This window comes from Hipposideros armiger, unplaced genomic scaffold (assembly GCF_001890085.2).
Source record: "Hipposideros armiger isolate ML-2016 unplaced genomic scaffold, ASM189008v1 scaffold_9, whole genome shotgun sequence".
NCBI classification, from domain to species: domain Eukaryota; kingdom Metazoa; phylum Chordata; class Mammalia; order Chiroptera; family Hipposideridae; genus Hipposideros; species Hipposideros armiger.
This window is the reverse complement of record NW_017731359.1, coordinates 93,357-118,792: the sequence shown is the minus strand read 5'-3', so window position 1 is coordinate 118,792 and position 25,436 is coordinate 93,357. Positions and strand designations below refer to the sequence as shown.

The window sequence follows — 25,436 nt, the reverse complement described above, 5'->3', positions numbered from 1 at the left end:
CGCCGCATTGAAAATTATTCAAACATACCTTATGACAGTCACTTTTTCCAAAAGAATAGGAAATGAATAGCCTTTTTAAAGACTTTTAACAAATGAGTTCACTGGGCACTTCCGTGGGCAGCCTTCAGAGCCGGCGTGCCAACGAGGAAGGGGCCTCGCGGGGCCGGAAGCACGAAATGGGAACCAAGATGGCGGACCTCGATTCCCCTCTGAAGCTGTTAGGGGTGCCTCCGCCGCCTGAGGCGGTAGGAGGAAGCCGCTGCTCCGAAATCTCCACCGAGCTCATTCGCTCTCTGACGGAGCTGCAGGAGCTGGAGGCTGTGTACGAACGGCTCTGCGGCGAGGAGGTGGGAGGGCTGAACCTCTTTTTCTAGGAGCAGCCAGAGGCAACGGGCGTAGGATCCGTCAGTCGGGAAATCGGGGCTGTGGGAAGCCCTCTCCTTGCCAAGGGAAACAAAAAAGCACCTACTCGAGGAGTAGTGTAGTTGAGTGTAGTTCTTGGGACTTGCCATCTCTCTCCACTCAGTCTGATGCCCCCAAGCTTGTTTTCCCTGTTATCTGGGTCCTTCGCCCCGCCCCCACCCCTTGACTTCTTGGCACTTGTGTCTCCGCGAGAGCAAAGTTAGATTGAGAGTATACGCCAACTCGCTTGGTTCTCAAAACAAGAACAAAGGCTCTCTTGCGTTGCCTCAGCAATTTAAACATTATGAAACGCTTTCGTCCCGTTATCTCATGTGAGCGGACAGTCTGCAAATAAAGGTGAAGCGTTTTAAGATTTCCTCTTACAGGGAATGATTTGGGGTGTACTAGTGTTTCGGTTAAATGCAGAGCTTTGTAGAAGCTTGAAGTGTAAAGACTCAGGCACAACTGTCTACTCTTTGACAGGTAACTTCATCTTTTGCACCCCTAACATTGTGTCAGATGAGGAGTGCGGACTAGATTCTCGGGAAGATTCCTTTCAGCTCTTAACATTTTGTCTCCTTTCTGCCTCCTTCACTTTTCCGTGGCAATCTGATGCTGTCAGTACATTTTGAATGTCAGTTGGGTTCCTTGCCAGTCAGAAGAAAGAAATCTAACCCCTGAGCTAAAAGTTTAGTATCTGTTCCCTAACACCAAGCAATTACATAAGGTTGAGCAAAAGGCAGTTTCAGCCTGGAGATGGGGGATCATTGATATCGTTGAATATTTTCAAATATTAACTTTCACCAGCTCTAGCCATTTCTGATACGTTTTTCAGCAAGATGTGCTTTATAAAATTCAGTACTTTTGACTTAACATACCTAAGGTTGTATTCATTGAGTCAGTTGATATTTTGGGGAAAATTTAGTCAATCTTACAGACAACAATATTCTGTATTTGCTTCTGATGACTGTCAAGGTGAAGTTTTCCTCTTGAGCCTACTGGACTATTTTAAGAGAAATGTATAGCTAGTATTAATGGTTGTTATTTGAACCATAAGCCACATAGCACGTTAAGCACTTTGTTATCTTGTTTGACTCACACAACAGTCCTGTAGGGTATGTGTTACTGCCTCTATTTTACAGATGAAGAAACGCAAGCGTAAGAAGGTAACATTAACTGAGGTAATGCAGTAAGTAGCTCCACTGAGATAGATACACTGTGAAGAGACTTTTTATAACTGCCACTTTGGAAGTTTCATTTGTTTAGCCATTATATTTTAAATGCATTTCTGTATTGGGCATTATGCTAATGATACAGAATAAAGGTATATTTCTTCCCTTTGTGATGTTCATCTGCTAGATGAAATAAGATATACATAAGGAAACAATCATTATGCAATGTGATAAGTGCAAAAATTAAGTATTGTTTGTTAATGTCTTGAGGGAGCTTAGTGGAAGGAAAGAAGACATTCGAAATGGGATTCATCCCTCAGCTAAGTGGTTGGATTAGATAACTCTTAAGGTTCCTTCTGACCATTCTGATGATAGGATGTTTCTCTGTGTTTCAGAAAGTGGTGGAAAGAGAGCTGGATGCTCTTTTGGAACAACAAAACACCATTGAAAGTAAAATGGTCACTCTCCACCGAATGGGGTGAGTGTTCATCTCAGCGAAAGCTATTGTAAATTCCAACAGTGTCCACTGGATAAGTTGTCATTTTTCCTAACTTTCTGTTATAAAATGCCAGTTGAGTTTGAAACAGTGTAGAGGAGCATTACCTCATGGTAAGGTATAGTTAAGTGGTTTTTGAAGTGTTCTGGACCAACAGTACCAACACTACTTGGAAACTTGTTGGAAATGCATATTCTAGGGCCCCACCCCAAACCTGCTGAATCAGAAACTGGGAATGGAGTTCAGGAATCTGTATTTTAACAAGTGTACCAAGTATTTCTCAAGTGCATGGCTCAAGTTTGAGAACTGTTTTCACAGATTTTGTGTATTTGCTAGTCAGAAAAATTGCTCTTTGACCTCATCATTCTCTCAGATTGTTGATTGGTACATTTTATGCTCACTTAGCAATTGAAAGAATCTGTTCTCTAATTCTTTGGCAGTACCTATTTAGGGGTGTCTTTAGTAGTTATAGAAATTACTACTTATTAAGTATAGGCCTGAGTTTACAGTAAAACACTCTTGAAAAAAAAGCTTTTAATAGCGTGAACTAAACTAAGAATTGTGGGGAGGTACAAAAGAAGTAGAAGACATAGTCTCCATCTGCAAAAAACAATTTTCCATCTCTTACTCCTACCCCTATGGATATATGTGTGCTGACAATGTGTATCTCTAGTCCCAACTTGCAGTTGATTGAAGGAGATGCAAAGCAGCTAGCTGGAATGATCACCTTTACCTGCAACCTAGCTGAGAATGTGTCCAGCAAAGTCCGTCAGCTTGACCTAGCCAAGGTAATCCCATTATGGTGTTGATGTTTGAGTCACTAGAGGGCAGTAGAAAAGCCACCATATTAGAAATTAGAGTAGCACCATCCAATAGAAATCTAAAGCAAGATACCAAAACCAGACAAAGATATCACAAGAAAAGAAGACTCCAAACCAATAGCTCTTATGAATACAGACGTAAAATTTTTCAACAACACTAGCAAACCAAATCCAGCAACATATAAAAAGGACTATGTTTTGAGCAAGGATTTATCCCAGGAATGCAAGATTGGTTTTATATCTGAAAAGTCAATGTACTAAACCATATCAATAGAATACAGGACAAAAACCACATGATTACCTCATAGACTCAAAAACATATTTGACAAAATTTAACACCCCTTATAAAAACACTTAAACTTGGAATAGAAAGGAACTTTCTCAACCTGATAAAGGGCATCTATGAAAAGCCCACAGATAACATACTTATTGGTGAAAAGATTGGTTGCTTTCCCCCCGAAATCAGACCAAAATAAGGATGTCAGCTCTTGCCAGTTCTCTTCAACATTGTACTGGAGGTTGAAGCCACACAATTAGGCAAGAAAATGAAATAAAAATTATTCAGATTGGAAAAAAATTTAATACCAACCACAATCGTAATTTAAAATTTTCTGGTAGCCATTTTTTAAAAATAAAAAGGTGAAAATAATTTTTGAAATATGCTATTGAACTCATTATATCCAAGATACAATTTAAATATGTAATCACTATGAAATGATATTAATGAGGTTTTTTATCTTCTTTGTTTTTGTACTAAATCTTTGAAATCCAGTGTGTGTTTTATACATGAACACCTTAATTTGGACTACCACATTTCAAGTTCTCAGTAGCCATATGTGGCTAGTGGCAACTATACTGAACAAAATAGCTCCAAGTCTAGGCTCTTGAACAAGTCATTACCAGCCTTGGCTTGTCCTGTGAAATAGCATAACTTTCCCCAATCTTATCTGTTCAAATAATGCAAAATAATCACAAAACACTAAGCTACACAGCCACCAGCTCACATATTAAAGGGTTTTTTAAACGTTTTGTTTGTTCTAAAGGAAAAATACTTTCCACATATTTCACTTACTTTATAACTTGGTTTACAATGTCACATTTCCAAAATGTCAAATACATTCTGATGCTATTGTAAAATTTTACAATGTAAGCCAAATATAAATATGGATTATCCCTGTTCTTGCTTCCATGAAAATGAATGACCTGGTCACATAAATAAAATTGCCTGATACCTACCTGTCAGTGGTATTGATCATCAAAACAGTTTCATGAGTGAAAGTGGTGGTATTTTTTAGTTCACCAGTGAAAGCTGAAAAGGACCTGTGGTTAACCAGATTCTGTCCCTGAATCTCCCTACCTTCTGCAGTGATGTTTGTGAAAGAACAGGACATTGTTTCTGAGCACCAAGTCTTTTTGCAGAACCGCCTCTATCAAGCCATTCAGAGAGCCGATGACATCTTAGACCTGAAGTTCTGTATGGATGGAGTTCAGACAGCTTTGAGGAATGAAGATTATGAGCAGGCCGCAGCCCACATTCATCGCTACTTGTGCCTGGACAAGTCAGTCATTGAGCTGAGCCGACAGGGCAAAGAAGGTCGGCATCTCAAACTGTTGATTTCTAGTTTAGTTACAAGCATCTGCAATCTGAACTAGGCACACTCAACCAGGAAAAGGGATCTGTTATCAGGAAATGTCCCTGTCTGGCAATATCCTATGTAGGTCCTAGACCATCCTGGGGCAGTGGTGTTCTTCCCATTTTATAGAAAAGAAAACAATCTAAATTTGCTGTTCTCTGGCCAGAGGGAACTTTCCACTTGACTATATTGCCTACTTAAAAACTTAAATTCTTAGCCTGGTATTCTGGGCCTTCCATGATCTCAACTCACCCTTTCTAGCATTATTTCTTTCTAGCCTTATTTCATGCTATTCACTTATGCATTATTCACTGCATAAATTATTGAGCTCATTTATATGCCAGGGCATATACAGTTGACCCTTAAACAACATGGGGGTTAGGGGCGCTGACCTCCCACACAGCATGTAACTGTGGTACTAATTAAAATACTCTGCGAATACTCCTTTCTGTTTCTATCCCTTTGTTCATTTCATCCCCTTTGCCTTAGAATGTGTGTTCTTCCTGTTAAAGTTTCAAAATCCTGCCCATCTTTGAGAGATGGGATGTCACATTCTCTAGAAAGTCTTTTCTGATTACTTTAACCACAACTGTGACTTGTGGGCACTTTTATTATGACACTTATCATACACTGTATTTTATTATAGTTATTTGTGCACAGAGCTTATCTCTCTTCCTTGATTATAACCTGTGATAGTAATGATCACAGCTGATTGAACTTTTAATCATCCATATTGCTAGTATAGTATCTTGCACACAGTAAGTGCTTAATACATATCTTTTGACTGAAAAGTGATACACAGACTAAGGCGTAAGCCTGACATTAATTTTCACTTTTTCCCCTTTGCATAGGGAGCATGATTGATGCCAACCTGAAATTGCTGCAGGAAGCTGAACAGCGTCTCAAAGCCATTGTAACAGAGAAGTTTGCTATGGCCACTAAGGAAGGTGATCTGCCCCAAGTGGAACGTTTCTTCAAGATCTTCCCCCTGCTGGGTTTGCATGAGGAGGGATTAAGCAAATTCTCAGAATACCTTTGCAAGCAGGTATGGCCCCTGATTGCTTGGCAAGATAATGGTGTGGTTCTTTGCCCACAAATTAGAGCACTAGCTAGATGCAGTGTCTGTGGATACTTTCTCACCTCTGGATTTGACTCCCCTTTTCTGCTTTTGCTGCAGTCTGGCAGGACGGGATGCATGCTTTCAATCAACATTTATCTATTTATTGCCAGTCTACTGTGTACCAGCCATGGCCTAGCCATGTGCAGATGCACATTTATTTCCAACAGACCATGTGAAAGTATAGGAAAACTAAAATGCGAATTCTCTGACAAGCTGAATTCTCTGTTCAAGCTGTCAGTCAGGAACTGGCTGCTTTTAAGAGTATTCGAAGTTGATAAGTAGTCCTAAGACCTCATAACCAGGCAGGTAGGGGTCCTGGGCTATTGGGTGGCATCCTGCAGCAAGGGGGCCTAATGGGGTCTGGGACACAGGACTGGGGTCTTTCCGTGGAAGCTGAACCAGGTGCTGGGTGAGAAGAGCACAGGCAGCTGGCCCCAGACACAGGTTTTCACCTTGTCTCGGGAGGCAGCTGTCTTGCTTTAGGGAGGAGCCTGTGAAGTGGGGAAATGGCACCTCGCAAGGGAAAGGAAAAGAAGGAAGAACAGGTCGCCAGCCTCAGACCTCAGGTGGCTGAAGGAGAAAATGTATTTGGTGTTTGCCGCATCTTTGCATCCTTCAGGGACACTTTTGTCCATGTCACCAATATTTCTGGCAAGGAAACCATCTGCCATGTACTGGTAGGATAGAGGTAAAGGCTGACTGAAATGAGTCCTCTCCATATGCTGCCATGTTGGCTGCCCAGGATGTGGCCCAGAGGTGCAAGGAACTGGGCATCACTGCCCTCCTCATCAAACTCCAGGCCCTGGGGAAATAGGACCAAGACCTCTGGACCAGGGGCCCAGTCAGCTCTCAAAGCCCTTGCCCACTTGGGAATAAAGATCTGACGGATTGAGGATGTCACCCCCATCCCTTCCGACAGCACCCACAGGAAGAGGGATTGCCATCTCTGAACAGGACTCCTCAGATTATTGTTTTTTGTTAATAAATTGTCTTTGTGTGAGCTTAAAAAAAAAAAGACTTCATAACCAGGTTTGAGTCTCAAGCCACAATGAGATGAAGCAGATGAGGTCACTTAAGTTTAAATCTTAAAAAAGAAACAGGATCCTGTTAAAGTCTCAGCCCTCTTCCCCCATCTTAGATGAGGAGAAGCAAATCCTAGCAGGCATGTGTGCAGAAAGTTGTTTTTGTTTTTGTTTTTGTTTTTTTTTATTGTTAGTTTCAGCTGTACAGAACAAAGCAATAGTTATCCTTTTCACCCTCACAAAGTAACAACCCCTCCTCCCCCCATGTACTGCCCTCCCACCCCCGGTATCATGCTTGTCTATTACAATTCCATTGACTCCATTCCTACTCTCTACTCCATGAGAAAGTTATTGTTTTTTAACTATCTGTCAGAGTACACCCTGCCTTCCCCCCCAAATTCTCTATAATGGAACACTATTCTGCCATTAAGAAAAATGAGACAGTTTCATGTGTGCTGACATATATCACTCTCTAACACATGTGGATTGTTAAGTTAAACAAACAACAGTATGCTACCATTCCTGTTTAAAATGAGAGGCATGGCAATAAAGATGTATGCTTGTATAGGCACAGGATATTTTTAGAAGAGCTAACAGTGATCACCTCTGAAGAGGGGGATTAGGAGATACAGAGACATAGGTAAGAGGAAGAACTACTTTTCACCACTCCTTTGTTCCTTTTGAACGTTTAAGAGTTTGTGTTTTACCCATTCTAAAAAATTAATTTAAAATAACATACAACTGTTTTATGGTACTTTTTAAAATCAGTACTTTGTCTTCTACTTTTAGTCCCTTAAAAGTTCCTTCAGCGGTGCCCAGATTCCTTGTCCTGCTCAATAAAACCCCACTAATGATAACTTTGAATTACACTTTGGGACGATTATTAAAATTGGGGATTCTCCCTTGTCTAATGGCAATACATATTTTCAGAGAAAATAAAAGCATTATTTATAACTCTGAATGGAAGAAGAGCTATCACTGCGTTCAAGTTCCTTGTCCTGCCTGGGGCTCACACAACCCAGAGCCCTCAAGGGAGGTTCCTCTGTGCTGCCTAGGCTTTCAAGCATGACGGGAAACATGGGGAAAAGAAAGCCAATGGGAAATCTTTCTGGAAAACTGAGGCTGGCCTTTGGTCTGAGAAATGTGTCTGGATTTTCTTTTTCTTTTTTTTTTTTTTTTTTTTTAGGTGGCCAGTAAATCTGAGGAGAATCTGCTGTTGGTCCTAGGGACAGACATGAGTGATCGAAGAGCTGCAGTCATCTTTGCAGACACACTCACTCTCCTGTTTGAAGGCAAGCCTCTTTCTCCACTCTAGGGAGACTGGAAACATTATCCTGCCTAACACCTGCTTCCTAGTTTTCCTTCTCTCTCCACTGTGCCTTTAATTTAATCCTCTAGTTTACTGTATACTGATTTATTGGAGAATTAACTTCTCAATTCAGTATCTGATTAGCAAAGATTAGTTTGATCTTCCCTAACTCTCAAGACCAAACTCTAAGACTAAATTTAACCCTAAAATAAACTACTGGGAAGAGAGTGAGGCTGATTTTTAAAGATGGTCCTTTAGAAATTATCAATATAACTTACGAAATGCCTGCTGGTATATCAAACACTGTGCATATTTAATAGACAAATTTGCTTAGCAACTTCCAACTGACAAAAACCATTTGTATTCATTTTGGGAGGTGAAACAACCAAAAAGGGGTTGAGTTAGACCTTGGGTCTGTCCTGGCTGGAAGAAAGGAGTTTATTTTGTAGGAAGAATATTTGGAATCCAACCCTCTCACTTTCTCCCTTCTAGGTATTGCCCGCATTGTGGAAACCCACCAGCCAATAGTGGAGACCTATTATGGGCTAGGGAGACTTTATACCCTTATAAAATATCTGCAGGTGGAATGTGACAGACAGGTGGAGAAAATAGTAGACAAGTTCATCAAGCAGAGGAACTACCACCAGCAGGTGAGCAGGGGAAGCTACAAGTGGTTTGGAAGCAGTATTAGCCAGGGACACTGAAGAGTAAGTTTGGGAAAGAAAAAGAAAAAGATAAAGACAGGAGAAAAATAATGCCGACTGCAGGACTAGCCTTCATCTTGCCCCATTACCAGCTTACTTTGGACTTGAGGTGTTGTCAAGATGATGACGGCCTCAGTGCAAGATTGAGAAGGAACAGGCAAGGGCTTCCTGAAAGGAGCACAACAGAAATGTGAAACTAGTTCTCTATCCCAGGATGTGCAACTGTGCCTTCTGGTAACATAATGAGAGTTTTATTTCTGAAGATCCTATTAAGTGTTGAATAATATGTCTCACATTTCTTAGCTACTTAAGTGCTAAAGGTAACATTTGCTTTTTTAGAACTTTATTTCTCCATTCTTTTGAGTAGAGAAGTAAGAGGTACTTAGAAGTAATCCTATTTTAACTCTGAAAACTACACAGTAGTCCTTTGAAATACCATTAACATCACTTTTAAATGCAATAATAGAGGTGAGCATTAGCATCTAAATCAAAAGTAAGCCTTTGACATATCATCCTGAAAACCTACTCTTGGCTTGCCTGTTAAGCAAACTAAATCTAAACATTCTCCTGTGCCAGAAATTTGGAGTGACCAGAAAGAGGCAGATAGAAAGAGGGTGGGGAAGAGCATTCTCATTTCTGTGGTGTATTGCAGTTCCGGCATGTCCAGAACAACTTGATGAGAAATTCTGCAACAGAAAAAATAGAACCAAGGTAATCCCCTTTTCTTCAGCCCATAGGAGTTTGAATTGGCAATCATGTATCATTCAGATATTACTCTGCCACAATGTGGTCTATATTTTAAAAATACTTTTATCTATAACTCTTGTTTTTTTCTAATGGAATACATCATACAAACAAAAGCATATATTTAATGTGTGGTTTGTAAAGAATGATTATCAGTACTTTTAAAGCCGCCAAAGTGACTTTCCTCCTCTCCCGCCCCCAAAGGTGAAATCCTAAAATTTTAAGCTTTTACTTTTTCTTTTTTTTTAAAGATTTTATTGGGGTGGGCCAGCCGACCCGAGTGGCTCAGTTGGTTAAGAGCTCACTCAAGAGTGCGAGCTCTGAGCAACAGGGTCACCGGTTCGATTCCCAGCCCAAGCTGAGCTGCCACTAGGTGGCAGGATGGCTCAGCTAAAAAAAAAAAAAGATTTCATTGGGGAATTGGGGGAGGGGAACAGCACTGGGGAATCAGGGAAGGGGAACAGACAAATTGCTGTCCTTTTGTTCTTCAGTCTAGTTGTGGAGGATATCGCTTCACTGGCCCATGTTGGTATTATCATTGCGCTCTTCCCGGGTGAGGCAGTTGCTCGCCGGCCAGCCCCACTGCAGCCTATGCCGTCACTGGCAACTCATGGCACCCCAGCTCCAGGTTGAGCTGATTTTCACCATCTTAACTGTAGAGGGTGCAATGTCACTGGCCCTCATGTGGGATCCGAACCGGGGCCCTGCTGCTCAGAGCTGGCGCTCCCAAGCCAACTCTTAACCAACGCGCCACTTGGCCAGCCCAAGCTTTTACTTTTCTAGTAAAAGTAATATGTGCTTGTTAAAAGAAAACCCAAACTTTATAAAAATGTATTCATTCAATCAGCAAATTTTTACGGAGTACACATTACATGCCAGGCACTGGTCCTTGACACCGGGGATATGGCAGCAAGCAAAGTGAGCAGAACAGACCTAATCCTGTCTTTGTGGCATCTCCAGTCTATAAAGTAGATAACAATAATATCTAACACATACATAGTATTTACTATATGCCAGACATTGTTCTAAGCACTTAACAAATATTAAGTCATTTAATCCAGGCTTTCGAGGCCTCTGTACTATTGGCATTTTGGCTGGGTAATTCTTTGTTATGGAGGACTATCCTGTTCATTGTAGGATGTTTAGTAGCATCTCTGGCCTTTACCCACTAGGTGCTAGTAACACCTTCCAGTTGTGACAACCAAAAATGTGTCCAGACACTACCAAATGTTACTTGGGGGGTAAAATCATCCTCAGTTGAGGATCACTGATTTAATCCATAAACATTTTTACTGAAGCCTAGAGAGGTGAAGTGACTTGCCCAAGGTCACACAGCTAGAAAGTGGTAGAGCCAAGAAAAGAATCCAAGCAGTCTAACTCGAGTTCATGCTGTTAACCGCTATGATATACAAAGTGTAGGGTACAGGAGAACATGAAATAAAGAGATATAACCTAAACTAATGAAGTTCAAGGAAAAATTCCTGAGGAAATGACCATAGATTTTGAGACGAGTAAGAATAGGAGGTGAAGAGTGTTCCAGGCAGAGCGGGGAAAGCATGTGCAAAGGCCCTGTGTGTTTGAACAGAAAGAAGGCCAGTGTAGTTGAAGTGCAAAGAGTTGGAGAGAGCCTGATAAGAGATGAGTCTGAAGAGGTTGTTATAGCCAGGCCCTTCCAGGTCTTATATCCTAAAAGCTGTGGAAATCTTGATTATGATATGACCAGGTTTATGTTTTGAAAAGATCTCTTGGACTTCATTGTGGAAAATGAGTTAATTTGTGTATATAAACTGAAGTAGGGGTTCAACTTCATTTTTTTAATGTGGATATTAGTTATCCTAGCAGTTTGTTGAAAAGACTGTTCTTTTCCTATTCATTCGTCTTAGCACTCTTTATAGAAATCAGTTGACCATAAATGTGAAGATTTTTGGACTCTCAATCTATCGGTCTAGCTTTATACCAGTACTACACTGTCTTAATTGCTCTAGTAATTTTTGAAATTGGAAATTATGAGTCCTCCAAATTTTTTTTTTTCCCCAAGATTGTTTTGGCTATTCACCTGGATAGATGAATGGGTGTAGGATTGTTTAATGGTGTATCCCAAAAATCCCACCACAGCTAAATAAGAGATTGGGGAGGTGTGTTTTTTTTTCACATAACGCATCAAAAATCCTTACTCAAACTGCTAACAAAAACACACCATCCAGGGCCGGCTGAGTGGAGCGTTGGTTAGGAGTTGGCTTGGGACACCAACTCTGAGCAGCAGGGCCCCACTGTGGATCCCACATGAGGGCCAGTGACACTGCGCCCTCTACAGCTAAGATGGTGAACAACAGCTCAACCTGGAGCTGGGCTGCCGTGAGTCGCTGGCGCCGATGTAGGCTGCAGTGGGGCTGGCTGGCAGCTGGAGTGAGCTTTCGTGAGCTGCCGTGAGCGGCCGTCCAGTGGCCGGCGAGCGACTGCCTCACCCGGGAAGAGCACAATGATAATACCAACATGGGACAGTGAAGCGACATCCTCCACAACTAGACTGAAGAACAAAAGGACAGTAATTTGTCTGTTTCCCTTCCCCGATTCCCCAATGCTGTTCCCCTCCCCCAATTCCCCAATAAAATCTTTAAAAACAAAAAACACACCACGCAATCTCTTATTTAGTCCTGGCAGGATTGTAGGGGGTGAATGATTGAGGTGAAACATGTAAATGAAATATTTGGTTGACTGCTGTCCAATTATAATTGGGTCAGCAGAACCAGGATGACCATCTGGCAGAGGCCTTCTGGATCCAGTGGAGCGGGGGAGTTTCGGACTGTAGCGCTTACATCTGAGGGAATCCAGTGTCCTTCTGCTTATTTCTTCTGCTCCATGTGTCTCAGGGAACTGGACCCCATCTTGACTGAGGTTACCCTGATGAATGCCCGCAGTGAGTTGTACTTACGCTTCCTCCGGAAGAGGATCAGCTCTGATTTTGAAGTGGGTGACTCCATGGCCTCAGAAGAAGTTAAGCAAGGTAAAAGGAGTTTCCCATATCCTGTAGCAGGGCTGGGTTACAGTTGGCACTGTTATTTCATAGTAAAGCCACAGATCTCTTAATAAGGAAATAATGGGGGCTTATTAGCATCTGGAGTCAATGGTCAAATTGACTCCTAAGGGGAAATCTAGACTTAACCGAATTTGAGAATTGGACAGGGCCTTTGAGGCCATCTAATCATTTTACAGACAAGTTCGGCTAATGCCTAGAATGATTAAATTATTTTTCCTCTGCTTTTTTTGACATACTATGCTTCCTTACCAGCTCTGGGTTAGGGACTGTTGTTTAGGTTATATGTGAACATGATGGATGGATAGAAAGATAGAGAGGGAATGAGAAAGAGAGGGAAGGGAAGGGAGGAGGAGAGAGAGAAAATATACATAATTTCCCGGGAACTCTTCAGAGTGATAGGAATAGTCTAAGCTGAATTGTAGCAATTATTGCAAAACTCTATGAAGTTACTAAAGAAATCATTGAATTGTATATACAATGGGTTAATTTTATGGTCCATAAAGTACACCTCAATATAGTGAGAAAAGAATATATAGTATAAAGAAAGAGTATACAAAAAGAATATAGGGGCAGCCGGTTAGTTCAGTTGGTTAGAGCACAGTGCTCATAACACCAAAGTTGCCAGTTCGATCCCCACGTGGGCCACTGAGATGCGCCCTCCACACTAGATTGAAACAACGACTTGACTTGGAGCTGATGGGTCCTGGAAAAACACACTGTTCCACAATAAAAAAAGTATGATCACCATTGGGAAAAAAAAAAAAAGTGTAAAAAAAATCCTTTTATCCCCTCTCTCCGTTCTCCAAGTTCTCTCAACTTTTGAAGGGATGAATACATTGAAAAAAATGTCACAGTCCTATTTCATTTACAAATTTACTCTCCAAGTTTTTAAGAAGACCATTTAATTCCTGCTGGGCAAGTATTGCAGAATTCTTTGAACTGTAGACTTGAAACCAACCCAGTATGTGTGTCATTCTGCATGGTTTGTGCCAATAATACTTGGCACGGGAATTGGTTACATGGCCCAGGTGGCATTGCTTTGAGTTGGTATTTAAAGGAGGATGTATGTTCATTTAGCGTTTGACACTCATTGCTTATTAATAACTGTCGCTGTCCAATACAGTAGCCACCAGCCACATGTAACTATTTAAATGTAATTAAAATTAAATAAAATTTAAAATTCAGTTCCTCTTTCACATTAGCCACATTTTAACTGCTCAATAGTAGCTACTATGTTAGACAACACAAATATAGAACATTTCCATCATCACAGAAAATTCTGTTGGACAGCACTGGTTTAGAGAATGAAATATATTATGCTCAATATATTTCAGTGTTGCTTTGGAAACTTACATCTTTTGAGTCTTACTAATGCTAAGGGAATAATGGAAAAGAAGTAAAAAGTTCTTTGTACAAAAATGTTCACTATAATCTCCAATTACTATGATCTCCAATTACCTCTAATAATGGCAAAACATTTGGAAATAACCCAGGCGTATAAAAATAGGAGAGTAGTTTTAAAAAATATAGACTGCCTACCAGATAAAATATTCATACAGACATTAAAAATAAGTGAGCTAAAAAGAAGAATAAAAACTATGTAGAAACACTGAAAATATTTATGATATAATTGTAAAGCACAATACAAAATTGTATCTATACGGTGATTATAACCATGTAAATTATGTACAGATTTGGAACAAAGACTAGAAAAAAACCTGAACAAATGAAAAAGGTTGGTCTGTTTCCCTTGAGGCAGAAAAGTGAGTATTCTTTCTTGGCTGTCCCCTAGAGCACCAGAAGTGTCTGGACAAACTCCTCAATAATTGTCTATTGAGCTGCACCATGCAGGAGCTAATTGGCTTTTATATTACCATGGAGGAGTACTTCATGAGGGAGACTGTCAATAAGGTAGGACTGAGGACACATCCCTTGGAAATGGGCTTCCTGTCCAAGAAGCCAGGCTGAAGGAAATGGCCGAGGCCTGTCAGATTTCTTGGTCCTGCTTTGAGAATACCCTTGCATGCAGACTGAGTGGCACCACGTTGTATGGTTAGTTGTTAAACTTTGGAGTTGTCATGCTCTTTGTAGATTCAGTTGGGACTTCTTTCCCAAGGATCAAAAAAGAACACCTCAGCTCCTCAGGGAGCATACTTGTTCCCTGCCTCCTGGAGGTATGTGGGTGAGGAGTCTCGGGTAAGAAGGGCCTCTCCTGATGTATTATATCCCAGGTAACAGTTGTCCTCAAGGCAGAGACCCTCAATACTTAATTTCCTAACATAGTGATCAGTAGGAAAGTGAGCTATTTGAACCAGGAGGATTCACACCAAGCTGTGACCAAAACAAGCCATGGGGGGGAAAATATGGACAAGGTATAAAAAAGAAAGCAGAGCCAGGGCTTGTTCCAGAACCATCTCGGATATGTAGTGCTGGGGCCCTCACTGGATGCTTTGCCTTTTGGGTAGGCTGTGGCTCTGGACACCTATGAGAAGGGCCAGTTGACATCCAGCATGGTAGACGATGTCTTCTACATTGTTAAGAAGTGCATTGGGCGGGCTTTGTCCAGCTCCAGCATTGACTGTCTCTGTGCCATGATCAACCTCGCCACCACAGAACTGGAGTCTGACTTCAGGTATGGTTGACTCCCTTTCTCCTTTTTAGGAGGCAGAAAGGTCCTAATTGTGATTGATTCTTGAAGCCTGTTTGTTTCTTCCTTTTTTTTCTATGATACTAGGTTCAGTTTTATGCAAGATATAAACTCCTATCCATAGCACAACATCCTTGGCTCCAGGCAGCTGTATGTGCCACAACCAGAAATCTTAAGGGCTAAGTCTCTGTTATCTGCACTGGATTAGAGAAGTCATTGGCCCTCAGACCTAGGAAACAGAACAGGCAGTTCGGATGAAGGCAGTAGTTGTAATATTAACAGTCATAGTTACCATCACTACAGGCCAGGCACTATGCTGATCTACTTTTATTCAGTCCTAATAACAACGCTGTGATGTAGGAACTATTAGCTCTGTTTTGTGGATGAGGAAATTCCATCCCTTGTCAAAGATCCCACATCTCGTAAGTGGTGGGTATGGAATAGAGTCCCAAGCTGACGTCTCAAAACCCATTCTCTCAGCTCTGCCTTTCAGCACTGCCTTGTACTAAGTGGTACTGCTGTTTGTTGGAGCTCAGTGGTGATAACTGAAAGCATCAGGGGAGACAGAGAATTGGCCAGTCTCCTCTGTGTGTTCTTGTCACATCAGTGCCCTTGAGGGGGTGTCGGTCCCTGACTGCCCAAGGTCTCCTCCACTGGTCTCTAGGATTGGTTATTTCCCCCAAAGAGTAACTTGCGCTGTTGGGGCAGGGCAGTGGGCTCTCTGGTCCTGCGGTCCTGAAAGCCAGGTGAGCACTGTCAGTCCCCAGCAATCCCTGTATGCCATTCTGCCCCCCAGGGATGTTCTGTGTAACAAGCTGCGGATGGGCTTCCCGGCCACCACCTTTCAGGACATCCAGCGTGGGGTGACAAGTGCTGTGAGCCTCATGCACAGCAGCCTTCAGCAGGGAAAATTTGACACAAAAGGCATTGAGAGCACTGACGAAGCCAAGCTGTCCTTCCTGGTACGTAGCCCCGCCGGCTGGGAGCTGGGTTGGTTTACCTCGAGGGGTCATAGTTTTATGACCTCTGACCCACAGTATATAATCAGCCTTGAACTGGAGACTTTTCATCCAGTGTCTATGTAGAAGGAAAACTCCTTTAAGGAAAGCTCCTTCTAGGAGGTTCTGGAACCATTGCTTACCCAGGAACCTATTTCTGAGGAGCCTGAGCCAGGACATGCACTGTTCCCTGCCTGGACGTCTGGGCATCTTAGCTCTCCCCAGTACTTATTCCCAAGAGCACACCCTAGCTGTTCAGGGGCTCCACTGAGTATCACGCTTGGCTTGCATCTGCCACGGAACCAACTGGAATATCTGTGCCAAGCCTCCAGACTGCTCCTCTGAGGGCAGTCCCCCAGCATGGGCGGGTGCCGATCCTTTCAACCTACCAGGACTGCTTTCTAGCACACTTCTTAGGCTTTCAACTTCCTCAGAAAGGTTACCTTATTTAAGCCCTTAGCTACCCTGGATGACAGATGTGATGAAGCAGTGCGTCTGCCCAGTTGTGTGACAGCTGGCGAAGGTAATGGGCAGTTTGTGATGAGCCAAAAAGGACACAGATGAGTCCTGAGCCCGCCATCAGGCCTCTGGCACTTGTTGTCTTGGCATGAGTGGGAACAGCACTGTCAGAGGTCATTCTGCTCCACTCTCACATTGGCTAGACTCAGTCTTAGCTCCTGAGGATCAGAGGCTGAAGGGACATCCAGCAGCAGAGCTCTCAACAGTCCACAGATGGGGTCTCTGAACACCCTGGGGTTAGGTGCAAAAAACATGTACATGTGTTTTTTTCTGGAAGCAGTGTCCTTAGCTAGTCAGATTCTTAACTCCCAAAGAGTTCAGAGCTGTTACTTTCTGAGACAGAAACATGCTAATATCTACCTTGTCTCTGTGGAGGGGAACCCACAGTAACTAGTCCTCAAACAGACCCAGCATGGACGCTATTGAGGCAGCCCTTCTCTTTTCCTGTCATTGAAAGTATTTTCCCTGGGCATGGTTTCTGTCGATCTGGGATGTCATGGTTGTTGCCAAAAAAGGATCAGCTACAAGAAACTGTTGTCTCTTGAGTATGGTGCCTTTGGAGAACTTTGCTAAAATGTCCAGCAACCATGATCATAGATTGAATTAAAGTTTCATATTATTTACATTCCATTGTATTTTGTACAGATCTTGTTTCATGCTTTCATTTCTCTGCTCAGAAACAACTCCTTGCTATACTTATCACAACTAAGCTAGATACCTTTTCCTGGTGGTTTGTTGAGGCCTTCTGACCCTGACCCATCCTGCCACTCCAGTCTTTTTTGCCACCACTTGGCCCCACAAGTCCCCATTAGGCTGACCTGTGCATTCATGCAGTTGCTGCTCCCATTCAGACGGTTTCATTGTTTGAGGGCCCAGAAGGTAAGGCCAAGAAGAAAGGTAATGCTAAATGCTTGGTGACAGGTTTCTAGTTTTGCTGACGCCAGGTACTTAAATGTCATTGCTTCTATCACAGGGCCTATTTTTTATGTTACCTTGATTCATTGGTCTGTCAAGGTGAATTCCCCAACTGTGCTGGCATATCACTCACCAGGAGCTGAAATAAGTCCAGTGAGTCCTTGCTTACAAGGGCTGTCGATACAAGGAAACTTTGAAATCAATACCATTTGAACCCAAATCCATTTTCCCCTCATGACAGATTATTCTTGGTGCCCTTAAATTCTTGGAAACATTTATGTTGTGGTCTTCAACCTTGAGCTGTCGTGATAGTGCAGTTTTTTCCCTGGAAGCTTGTGATGCTAGCAGCCTGGTGGTGTGGCATGCTAATGAAAGGCCTTAAGTCTTATCCATCCACAATGGAAGCGGCCTTAGCACTGTCAGCAGCATGACCTTTCAGTATTGGCTATAGGTCATTGACGAGAGAAGCATTCTCGGGAAGGCAGGAGGAACATCCCAACCTCAGTACCTGGGGTTCTGGGATTCTTCTTTTCCCCTGAGATCCTGAAGCTCCTGACTCATCTCTTGAAAACTGGTTCCTCCCTACCTCACCCCTGCCTCCTGGTCATGCCACCAGCACACCAGTTCAGAGGCTGTGTGATCCTTTCAAACTCTAATTCCTCTCCCACACAGCCTCTAGGTTAGTATTCCCACACCACAGCTGTGTACCTGTGGCATTCACCTGCTTCAAATGAGCCTCCGTGCCACCCAGTTGTCCACAGGACAGCATAGCACCAAGTCCCAGTCTGACTTCACCCACCTCTTGCATGTCCCTGCACTTATCTGCACCGACTCTGCTGATCCCCAAATACCTTTTGGAATTTTCTGCCACTCTGCATTTGCTTATGTTATTTCTTTTCCATAACACACTCATTCAACAAATATTTATTGACAAACTTCTATATATCAGGTACTGTTCTAGGTTCTAGAGCTGCAGTGCTCAATATGTAGCTATGAGCCACAAGTGGCTATTTAAATTTAAATTTTAAAATCCAGCTCCTGAGTTGCACTAGCCACATTTCAAGTGCTCAATAGCCACGCATGGCTGGAGGCTACCACACTGGACAGTTCAGATTTAGAATATTTCCATTATCAAGAAAGTTCTGTCAGACAGGGCTCTACAAGAGACACAGCAGTGAAGAAGACAGACTAGAACCCTGCCTTCATGGAACTGTCATTCTAGTGGGAAAGGCAGGCAAGAAACAAACGATACCTAAATACCATTAAGAAAATATCAAACAGGACAGCGGGCTAGAGAGAGGCTGGAGGGATGGAAAAATGTACTCACCCTTGTTGCCTGTCAGAGTTACGTCCCAGCCTTTTAAGTTCAGCTCACTTAACAACTCTGCCATGGAACTTTCCTTGAATACCTCAGACTAAAACATTTTTTCTGCCCTCTAAATGGCCTTCGCAGTTTGCGCCTTAATTATCATTTTTGTCACGTGCTGCTTTTTATGATTATTTCTGTACCTAGCTTAAGTCAATTGAGCTATAAGAGAAGGAGCCCTTGGCCTACAGTGGGGAGGCCTGAATTCTGATCCTGACTCTGGCTCTGTGGCCTGCCACTTCCTGAGTTTCTGTCCCTTTACCATGCTTTATTTTTCTTCATGGTGTTTATCGTTACCTGACATTATATAATACATATATTTATTATCTGACTTCTCTTCTGGAATGTGAACTCTATGAGGGGTGAATTTTGTCTGTTTTGTTAACTGCTTTCTCCCTGGTGCCTAGAACAGTGCCTGGCACATAGCAGGCACCAGGTAAATATTTGCTGAATCCATTCTTGACTGACCTTGGAGAAACACTTCACCTTCTGAGGAGTTTTTTTCCCACCTATGAGCTGGCTTAGTAACACTTGTTTTGCAGTGGGTATGTGGCAGAGCAGGGAGATAATGGATGAGAAAATGCCTCCTGGGTGGCAGGCTCTGAGGAAGGATTTCTTTAGTGAATGTCAGCCTTTGCGTGACTAACCTGAACTTGGAGGTTTGAAGCCCCAGGACTTCTTCCAGACCTTTGTGCCCACACATGTACAAAAAGACCTAAAACCTTGGGTCACTACCTCTGAGGCCGTGTTGGCTTTGCTGCCTTGTGTCAGGCACAGAGGATAGGGCAAGCCTGGTTCACTATTCTGCCCAATCCGAGACCTGAGTGCCTTGCCTGATGACAGTGCTGTGGGCATTCCTTATTCCCCATCTGAGCCTCAGGAGTGCAACAGTCAGACAATTGATGCTGAACTGGGTCCAGACACCAATGAGCAGGAAGTCACATTCTTCTGTTCTCATCTCCCAGGTGACTCTGAACAACGTGGAAATCTGCAGCGAAAACATGTCTACTCTGAAGAAGACGCTGGAGGTACAGGGGAAATTGCCTATCAGCATCCAGCCACTGCAGTCCCCCTCCTCCTCTCAGGCCTTATTTTGAGGGAGTCCTGTACACTCATCCTGGTGGGGACTGTAGCATTCCCTGGCATTGAGCCAGCTCTCCTTCAGAGCACTTGAAGGGGTTGACGAGTGAATCAAGAGGTAGTAAGGCATCTCTGGACCAGAGTGAAGAGCTCTAGTCCAAGAGTTGGAAGATTAGAATTCAAATTAGATTTTCCAGTACGTAGTTAGCATGTGACCTTTGAGAGTTAAGTCCCTAACCTCTCAAAGCCTTAGTTCTCTCATTTATTAAACGAAATACAGATCTTCATCCTGCCCTACTTTGGGTTTGTTGGGTGGCATTAAAAAAAAAAAAAAAACAGTTGAAAGCACGCTATAAAAATGATAAAGCCCTCTATAAAAAGAAATTAAGATGAGATAAGGTCACCAAATCCTGTACAAAGCCAGTTACTGTTACCATTTTTAAAGGAAGGCTGCATAGTATAGTGGAAATTGTTTGGACTTGGAAGTCAGATGTCCTGAGTTCAAATCTCCACTTGACCACTGACCAGTTGTGGGCTGAGGCAAGTTCTGTAACCTCCCTGAACCTCAGTTTCCTCATTTGTAAAACAGGGAGAATGATATCTGCCCCACAGGGCAGTTGTGGGAATTGAACAAGATAGTATAAAGCACCTGGTACATGAGCGAGGCATGCCTTGGTAGTTAATACTATAATTGTATTAATAGTTATAAGTAACAGCATGGAGAAATCATGTTCACCAGTGTTTAAAAATGAGTAGCCCAACTCTTTCCCACTCCCAAACTCCGCCTCTAAGAAAGGAGGCAGCCAGGGTCCTGCCTCCTAGTGGGCACTTGCGCCAAGGAGGCTGCTTTGCTGCAGGGGCACAGGTCTCAACGTGCAGGCTGGTGGTGTCAGCTTCAGGGCTGGGCAGACTGAGGGGGCTGGGGGCCAGCACACAGGGAAGAGGGCCCAGCAGCTGACGGGTATTTTTGAGGGGCAGCAGTGGAGCTGAGGCGTAGAGAGAGTAAGGTACTATAAACTGCTAGATTAGGAATTTACCCCCAAAACCCTTAGAATAGAATAAGAGTGTTATCCACAAAGTACCAATAGCATAGTGTCTATCCCATGGTATGTATTCAACAAGGTGACTGTCATTGTTTTTAAGTCATGGCATCTTAAATTCTATTCCTGACTTCATTCTTAACATTAGCCTGTTAGATTTTGAAGTAAAATTTTGGGAAATGTTAGGAATTCAAAACTGAGCTGGTAGAATTAGCTAAATGAAAGAAAGGAGGGCTAGCAAAAAGCTAAAGACAATTCCCATAAATCCTACCCCCTTTAGATTTTCATTTCACGTGTGTTCTTCCTCAACCCATCAGCAACCATCTGAGATAGGCAGGTCATGTCGATTTTACAGGTGAGGTTAGATGACTAAAGATAGTAAAGACTGGAGCTGCTGTAGGAACAGAGTACCGCTGCCTGCTAGATCAGTCCCTTTGCAACTCGCCCACACTGCTATTCCTGCTGTAGCCAAAACAGCACAAACTTTCTAAGGAGGCTCCAAGAAATGTGGGCAGCTGGCAACCCAAACATGATGAGCTTCAATCGAGCAGCTCCCCCTGTGGAGTTCTCTTTCTCTACACCTGGGCTCTTGTGTGGGGATTAGGAATAGGTGCTCTAGAGCCAGACTACCCTTTCTCTACACCTGGGCTCTTGTGTGGGGATTAGAAACAGGTGCTCTAGAGCCAGAATACCCAGCTTGAATTCCAGCTCCACAATTTACTGCTGTGTGTCTCTACGTAAGTTATTAATTTCTCTGCGCCCCAGTTTCCTCATCTATACAATAGGGATAATAATAGTACCTACTTCATAAGATAGGTACTTTAATAAGAAGAAAATACTTAACACAAGGCCTGGCACATGGTAAGCACTTAAACCTTAGCTGTGATCATGACAATCTCCCTTGGGCTGCCAGGCCACAATATTTAAAAAGCAGAAACTATAGCAGTAGCTACTCTCCTTAGTGCCACCACATACCAGGCACTGGGCTAAGCACTTGGTGCATCATCTCATCCAACTCCCACATCTACCAAGGGAGCAGGAATTTGTGTTCCCATTTCATAGACAGGGAAATTGAAGTTCAGAAACTGAATCGCTTGACCAAGGTCACTCAGGATTTGAACCTAGGAATGTCTGACTCTGAAGGTATGAAAAAATGTCTCGCATTTGTGTTTCTTATTCACATCCCGACACTGGTACCCCCAGGTTACTAAGTGGGAAATGGGAACCAAGTGGCTAGCCCCTAAGATAGAACCCAGGTTTTCTGAAACCCATCCGGGCTCTTGCCTAGGATCAGCCTTAGCTACTCCCAGAGAAGGCCAGAGTAGGAGAAATGGCTAGTTGCGTGTTGCCCTCCCCCGTCTCGTACGGCCCATGCTCAGAAGCCTGAAAGCTGGGTGTTCTCCCCTAGAGTGACTGCACCAAGCTGTTCAGCCAGGGCTTTGGAGGAGAGCAAGCCCAGGCCAAGTTTGACAGCTGTCTTTCTGACTTGGCTGCTGTGTCCAACAAGTTCCGGGACCTCTTGCAGGTAAGCCCCAGGTTCAGCTGCTGGCTGAATCCTGCACCTGTGTGTTGCTCTGAGAAGATTATTACTGGCTTATCTTGGGCTCCATGTGTAAAGAAACAGGGAGGAGCATAGTGTGCAAGCCACTGAAGTTGTACACGTCCCTTGAGATGAAAGGCCCCGTTGGTTTTTCAGCAATTGTCATGTTGACTAGCTAGCCTTCTGGTCCTCTAGAATCTCCACTTGGTCCCCACAGTGCCAAGAACCCTCGGAAGGTGCGCCAAGGAAATGGAACCACGTGGTTACTCAGACCTGTTGCTTGGCCTTAGCCGCAAGTACTGCCTAGTGCCGGGCACTTAGAAATCTCTTGACAGTTTACAGACTAACCCACAGGCTTTATCTTTGGCCTGGACCTGAGCCTGCACAGATCTAGAAAGGAACCGATGTTCCTGGCTTCTTTTATCAGCATTACCTCTGTCACACTTCAGACAGGGACTGCAGATGGCCTCAGCGCTGAAAGAGTGCCCTGGCAGTCACAGGATGGACGGGGCAGGAGGAAGGGGAAGGGTGGGGTGTGCCTTCTGGGTCTGACGCGTCTCTGCCTTGTCCATCACAGGAAGGGCTGACCGAGCTAAACAACACAGCAGTCAAGCCGCAGGTGCAGCCTTGGATCAACAACTTTCTCTCTGTCTCCCACAACATCGAGGAGGTCAGCCTGACCGCAATCAGTCATCAAGCCCAGGATTAACCCTGTGTTCCCCAGCCCCCAGCTGAAAGGCAGTGGAGCTACCTGAACAGACAAGACCTTATATATAGCTTCTCAGGCCCACTTCCCTCACTCTCTTCCTCCCAGGGAACAGGTTGTTCCTGCAGTCACAAGGGCTCAGAAAAACACCTAAAGGGAGTGTTTGCCTTGACCTGACGCATCCACCTTTATGGAAGCTCCTTTTGCTCTACCTGTCATAGACGTAGCCTTTTTTTTTTTTTTTTCCTAGCCTAAGGATTCTATTCCTGTAGAACATGAAATGCAAGGGGGAGTAAAATGCAAGGAGCTTTATCATATTGTTTGGGCCACTGGTATAGCAGCCCAGGGCCATTTGCCAGTGGAAAGTGTGATGCAGAAGCAGCAGCAGTTACTGCCAGCCTGGGTGTCCAAGCTGGTTTTCAGCTGGATGAATCAGAAGCTACAGGGGAAGAAGGACCTTTTCTCCTGTTTTCTTAGAGGGGTGAAGTGGGATGGGGGTGAGTGGTACTTCTTGAAGAAGCCCCCAGTGATCCACCTTGCTTCCTAACAATAGGAAGAATTCAACGACTATGAGGCCAATGACCCTTGGGTACAACAGTTCATCCTTAACCTGGAGCAGCAAATGGCGGAGTTCAAGGTGAGCACGAATTCTAGAGACCAGCTTATGGAAATCCACCTCTGCCCAAACCAGCAGCTTGCAGCTCCTCATCACACTCCTGCTGGGATGCCTGAAAGCCCTTCCAAGTCCCAGCCTGTAGAAACACTCCCCAATGGCCTCATGTAACTGTCCCTACCCCCGAAGACTCCACTGTGTAGGCACGGGGGTAGGTGGGACTCCCACTGATGTCTAGCTTCTGTGTGTAGGCCAGCCTCTCTCCAGTCATCTATGACAGCCTGACCAACCTCATGACCAGCTTTGTTGCAGTCGAGTTGGAGAGAGTGGTGCTGAAATCCACCTTCAACAGGGTAAGTTCAGGGGAGCACAGGGCCCAGCTCTGTTGTTTCTCTGAGGAAAACGAGTCCTGCCACCCCATGACTTGCATCCCCTCTGTCTGCTACCCCAGGCCCTACATGTCTAGACCCAGTCCTGCCCTGGCTTCTGGGGCCTTGGAGCTGACTGGAGCCTCAGGGTACCATCTGAAGTCCAGATGGCCTTGCAGCGCAACACTGAAGAAAGCTGGGGGCCAGTTCTGCTAGGCCAGAGGACCAGGCAATGAACAGTGACTGGGCTTGTGTTCCCTGCAGCTGGGTGGTCTGCAGTTTGACAAGGAGCTGAGGTCACTCATTGCCTACCTTACCACGGTGACCACCTGGACCATCCGAGACAAGTTTGCCCGGCTCTCCCAGATGGCTACAATCCTCAATCTGGAGCGGGTATGTGGGGCTCCCTCAGCCTAGCCAGGGAAAGGTGTCTGGGAAGAGAAGCAGAGATAAAATTTGAATCCCTGCCACTGCTTCAAAACCAGGCCTCCGCCAGCAGCCCAGCCCTGCAGACACCTTCTCCTTCCTGGGTACTGCTGCTCTGATCTAATGGAGCCCAAGGCCTTCCCTCAGGATAGACCCCTCCTTGCTGACTTGTCTCTGCTCTCCCCACAGGTGACTGAGATCCTAGATTACTGGGGCGCCAACTCTGGCCCGTTGACGTGGCGCCTCACCCCTGTTGAAGTACGCCAGGTGCTGGCTCTGCGCGTAGACTTCCGCGGTGAGGACATCAAGAGACTGCGCCTATAGCTGCCAGGGTGAGCCCACCTGGCCCATCGCGCTTCACGGCCATTCCCTAAGTGGCCACAGCCAAGGAGTTAGCCAAGCCGTCTGGCTTGGGGGGACGTTCTGACAGCCCAGACCATTCCACCATTGGCAGCAGGGAAACAAGGCCTCAACTAACTACACTCTCTGCACACAGACCTAGCTGGGTGTTGGTTTGTGGGCAGCCTCTTCCCACCAAGAGAGGTGGATCCCCCGGACTCCTAATTAGGTGAGACAGTCAAGGCAGGCCAGCCTTCGACATGGTGGCCATGCTCTCCTCCCCAGACACTGCAGCAAACAGACTGCTTCCCTGCCAGCCCTAAATGACTTGGGTGCATCTGGGGACCTAGGGAATTAGGTTTACTCCAGAGAGAGGATGTGATGTGTATGTTCCCCAATTAAAGACATTCCTTGGAGA

At 44.2% G+C, this 25,436-nt stretch overlaps 1 protein-coding gene and 1 pseudogene across 3 annotated transcripts; both read left to right on the top strand.

Annotated features, from left to right (window-relative positions):
- Positions 1-143: 143 nt before the first annotated feature.
- On the top strand, positions 144-25,436 carry COG4 (component of oligomeric golgi complex 4). 3 transcript variants are annotated; one of them, XM_019653933.1, is made up of 19 exons: positions 144-347; positions 1,970-2,052; positions 2,744-2,858; positions 4,311-4,485; positions 5,377-5,570; positions 7,854-7,959; positions 8,469-8,626; positions 9,333-9,391; positions 12,295-12,428; positions 14,254-14,372; positions 14,927-15,093; positions 15,905-16,070; positions 19,872-19,934; positions 22,435-22,551; positions 23,144-23,236; positions 23,826-23,909; positions 24,137-24,238; positions 24,518-24,646; positions 24,869-25,436. In XM_019653933.1, exons 1-19 carry the CDS (start codon positions 177-179, stop codon positions 25,001-25,003), a joined length of 2,370 nt encoding a protein of 789 aa, XP_019509478.1. In that variant the 5' UTR covers positions 144-176; the 3' UTR covers positions 25,004-25,436. The 3 variants fall into 3 exon arrangements, with proteins under 3 accessions (XP_019509478.1, XP_019509488.1, XP_019509498.1); XM_019653943.1 differs by lacking the exon at positions 144-347 and adding an exon at positions 354-759; XM_019653953.1 differs by lacking the exon at positions 144-347 and adding an exon at positions 777-885.
- On the top strand, positions 6,054-6,595 carry LOC109388694 (40S ribosomal protein S14 pseudogene; annotated as a pseudogene).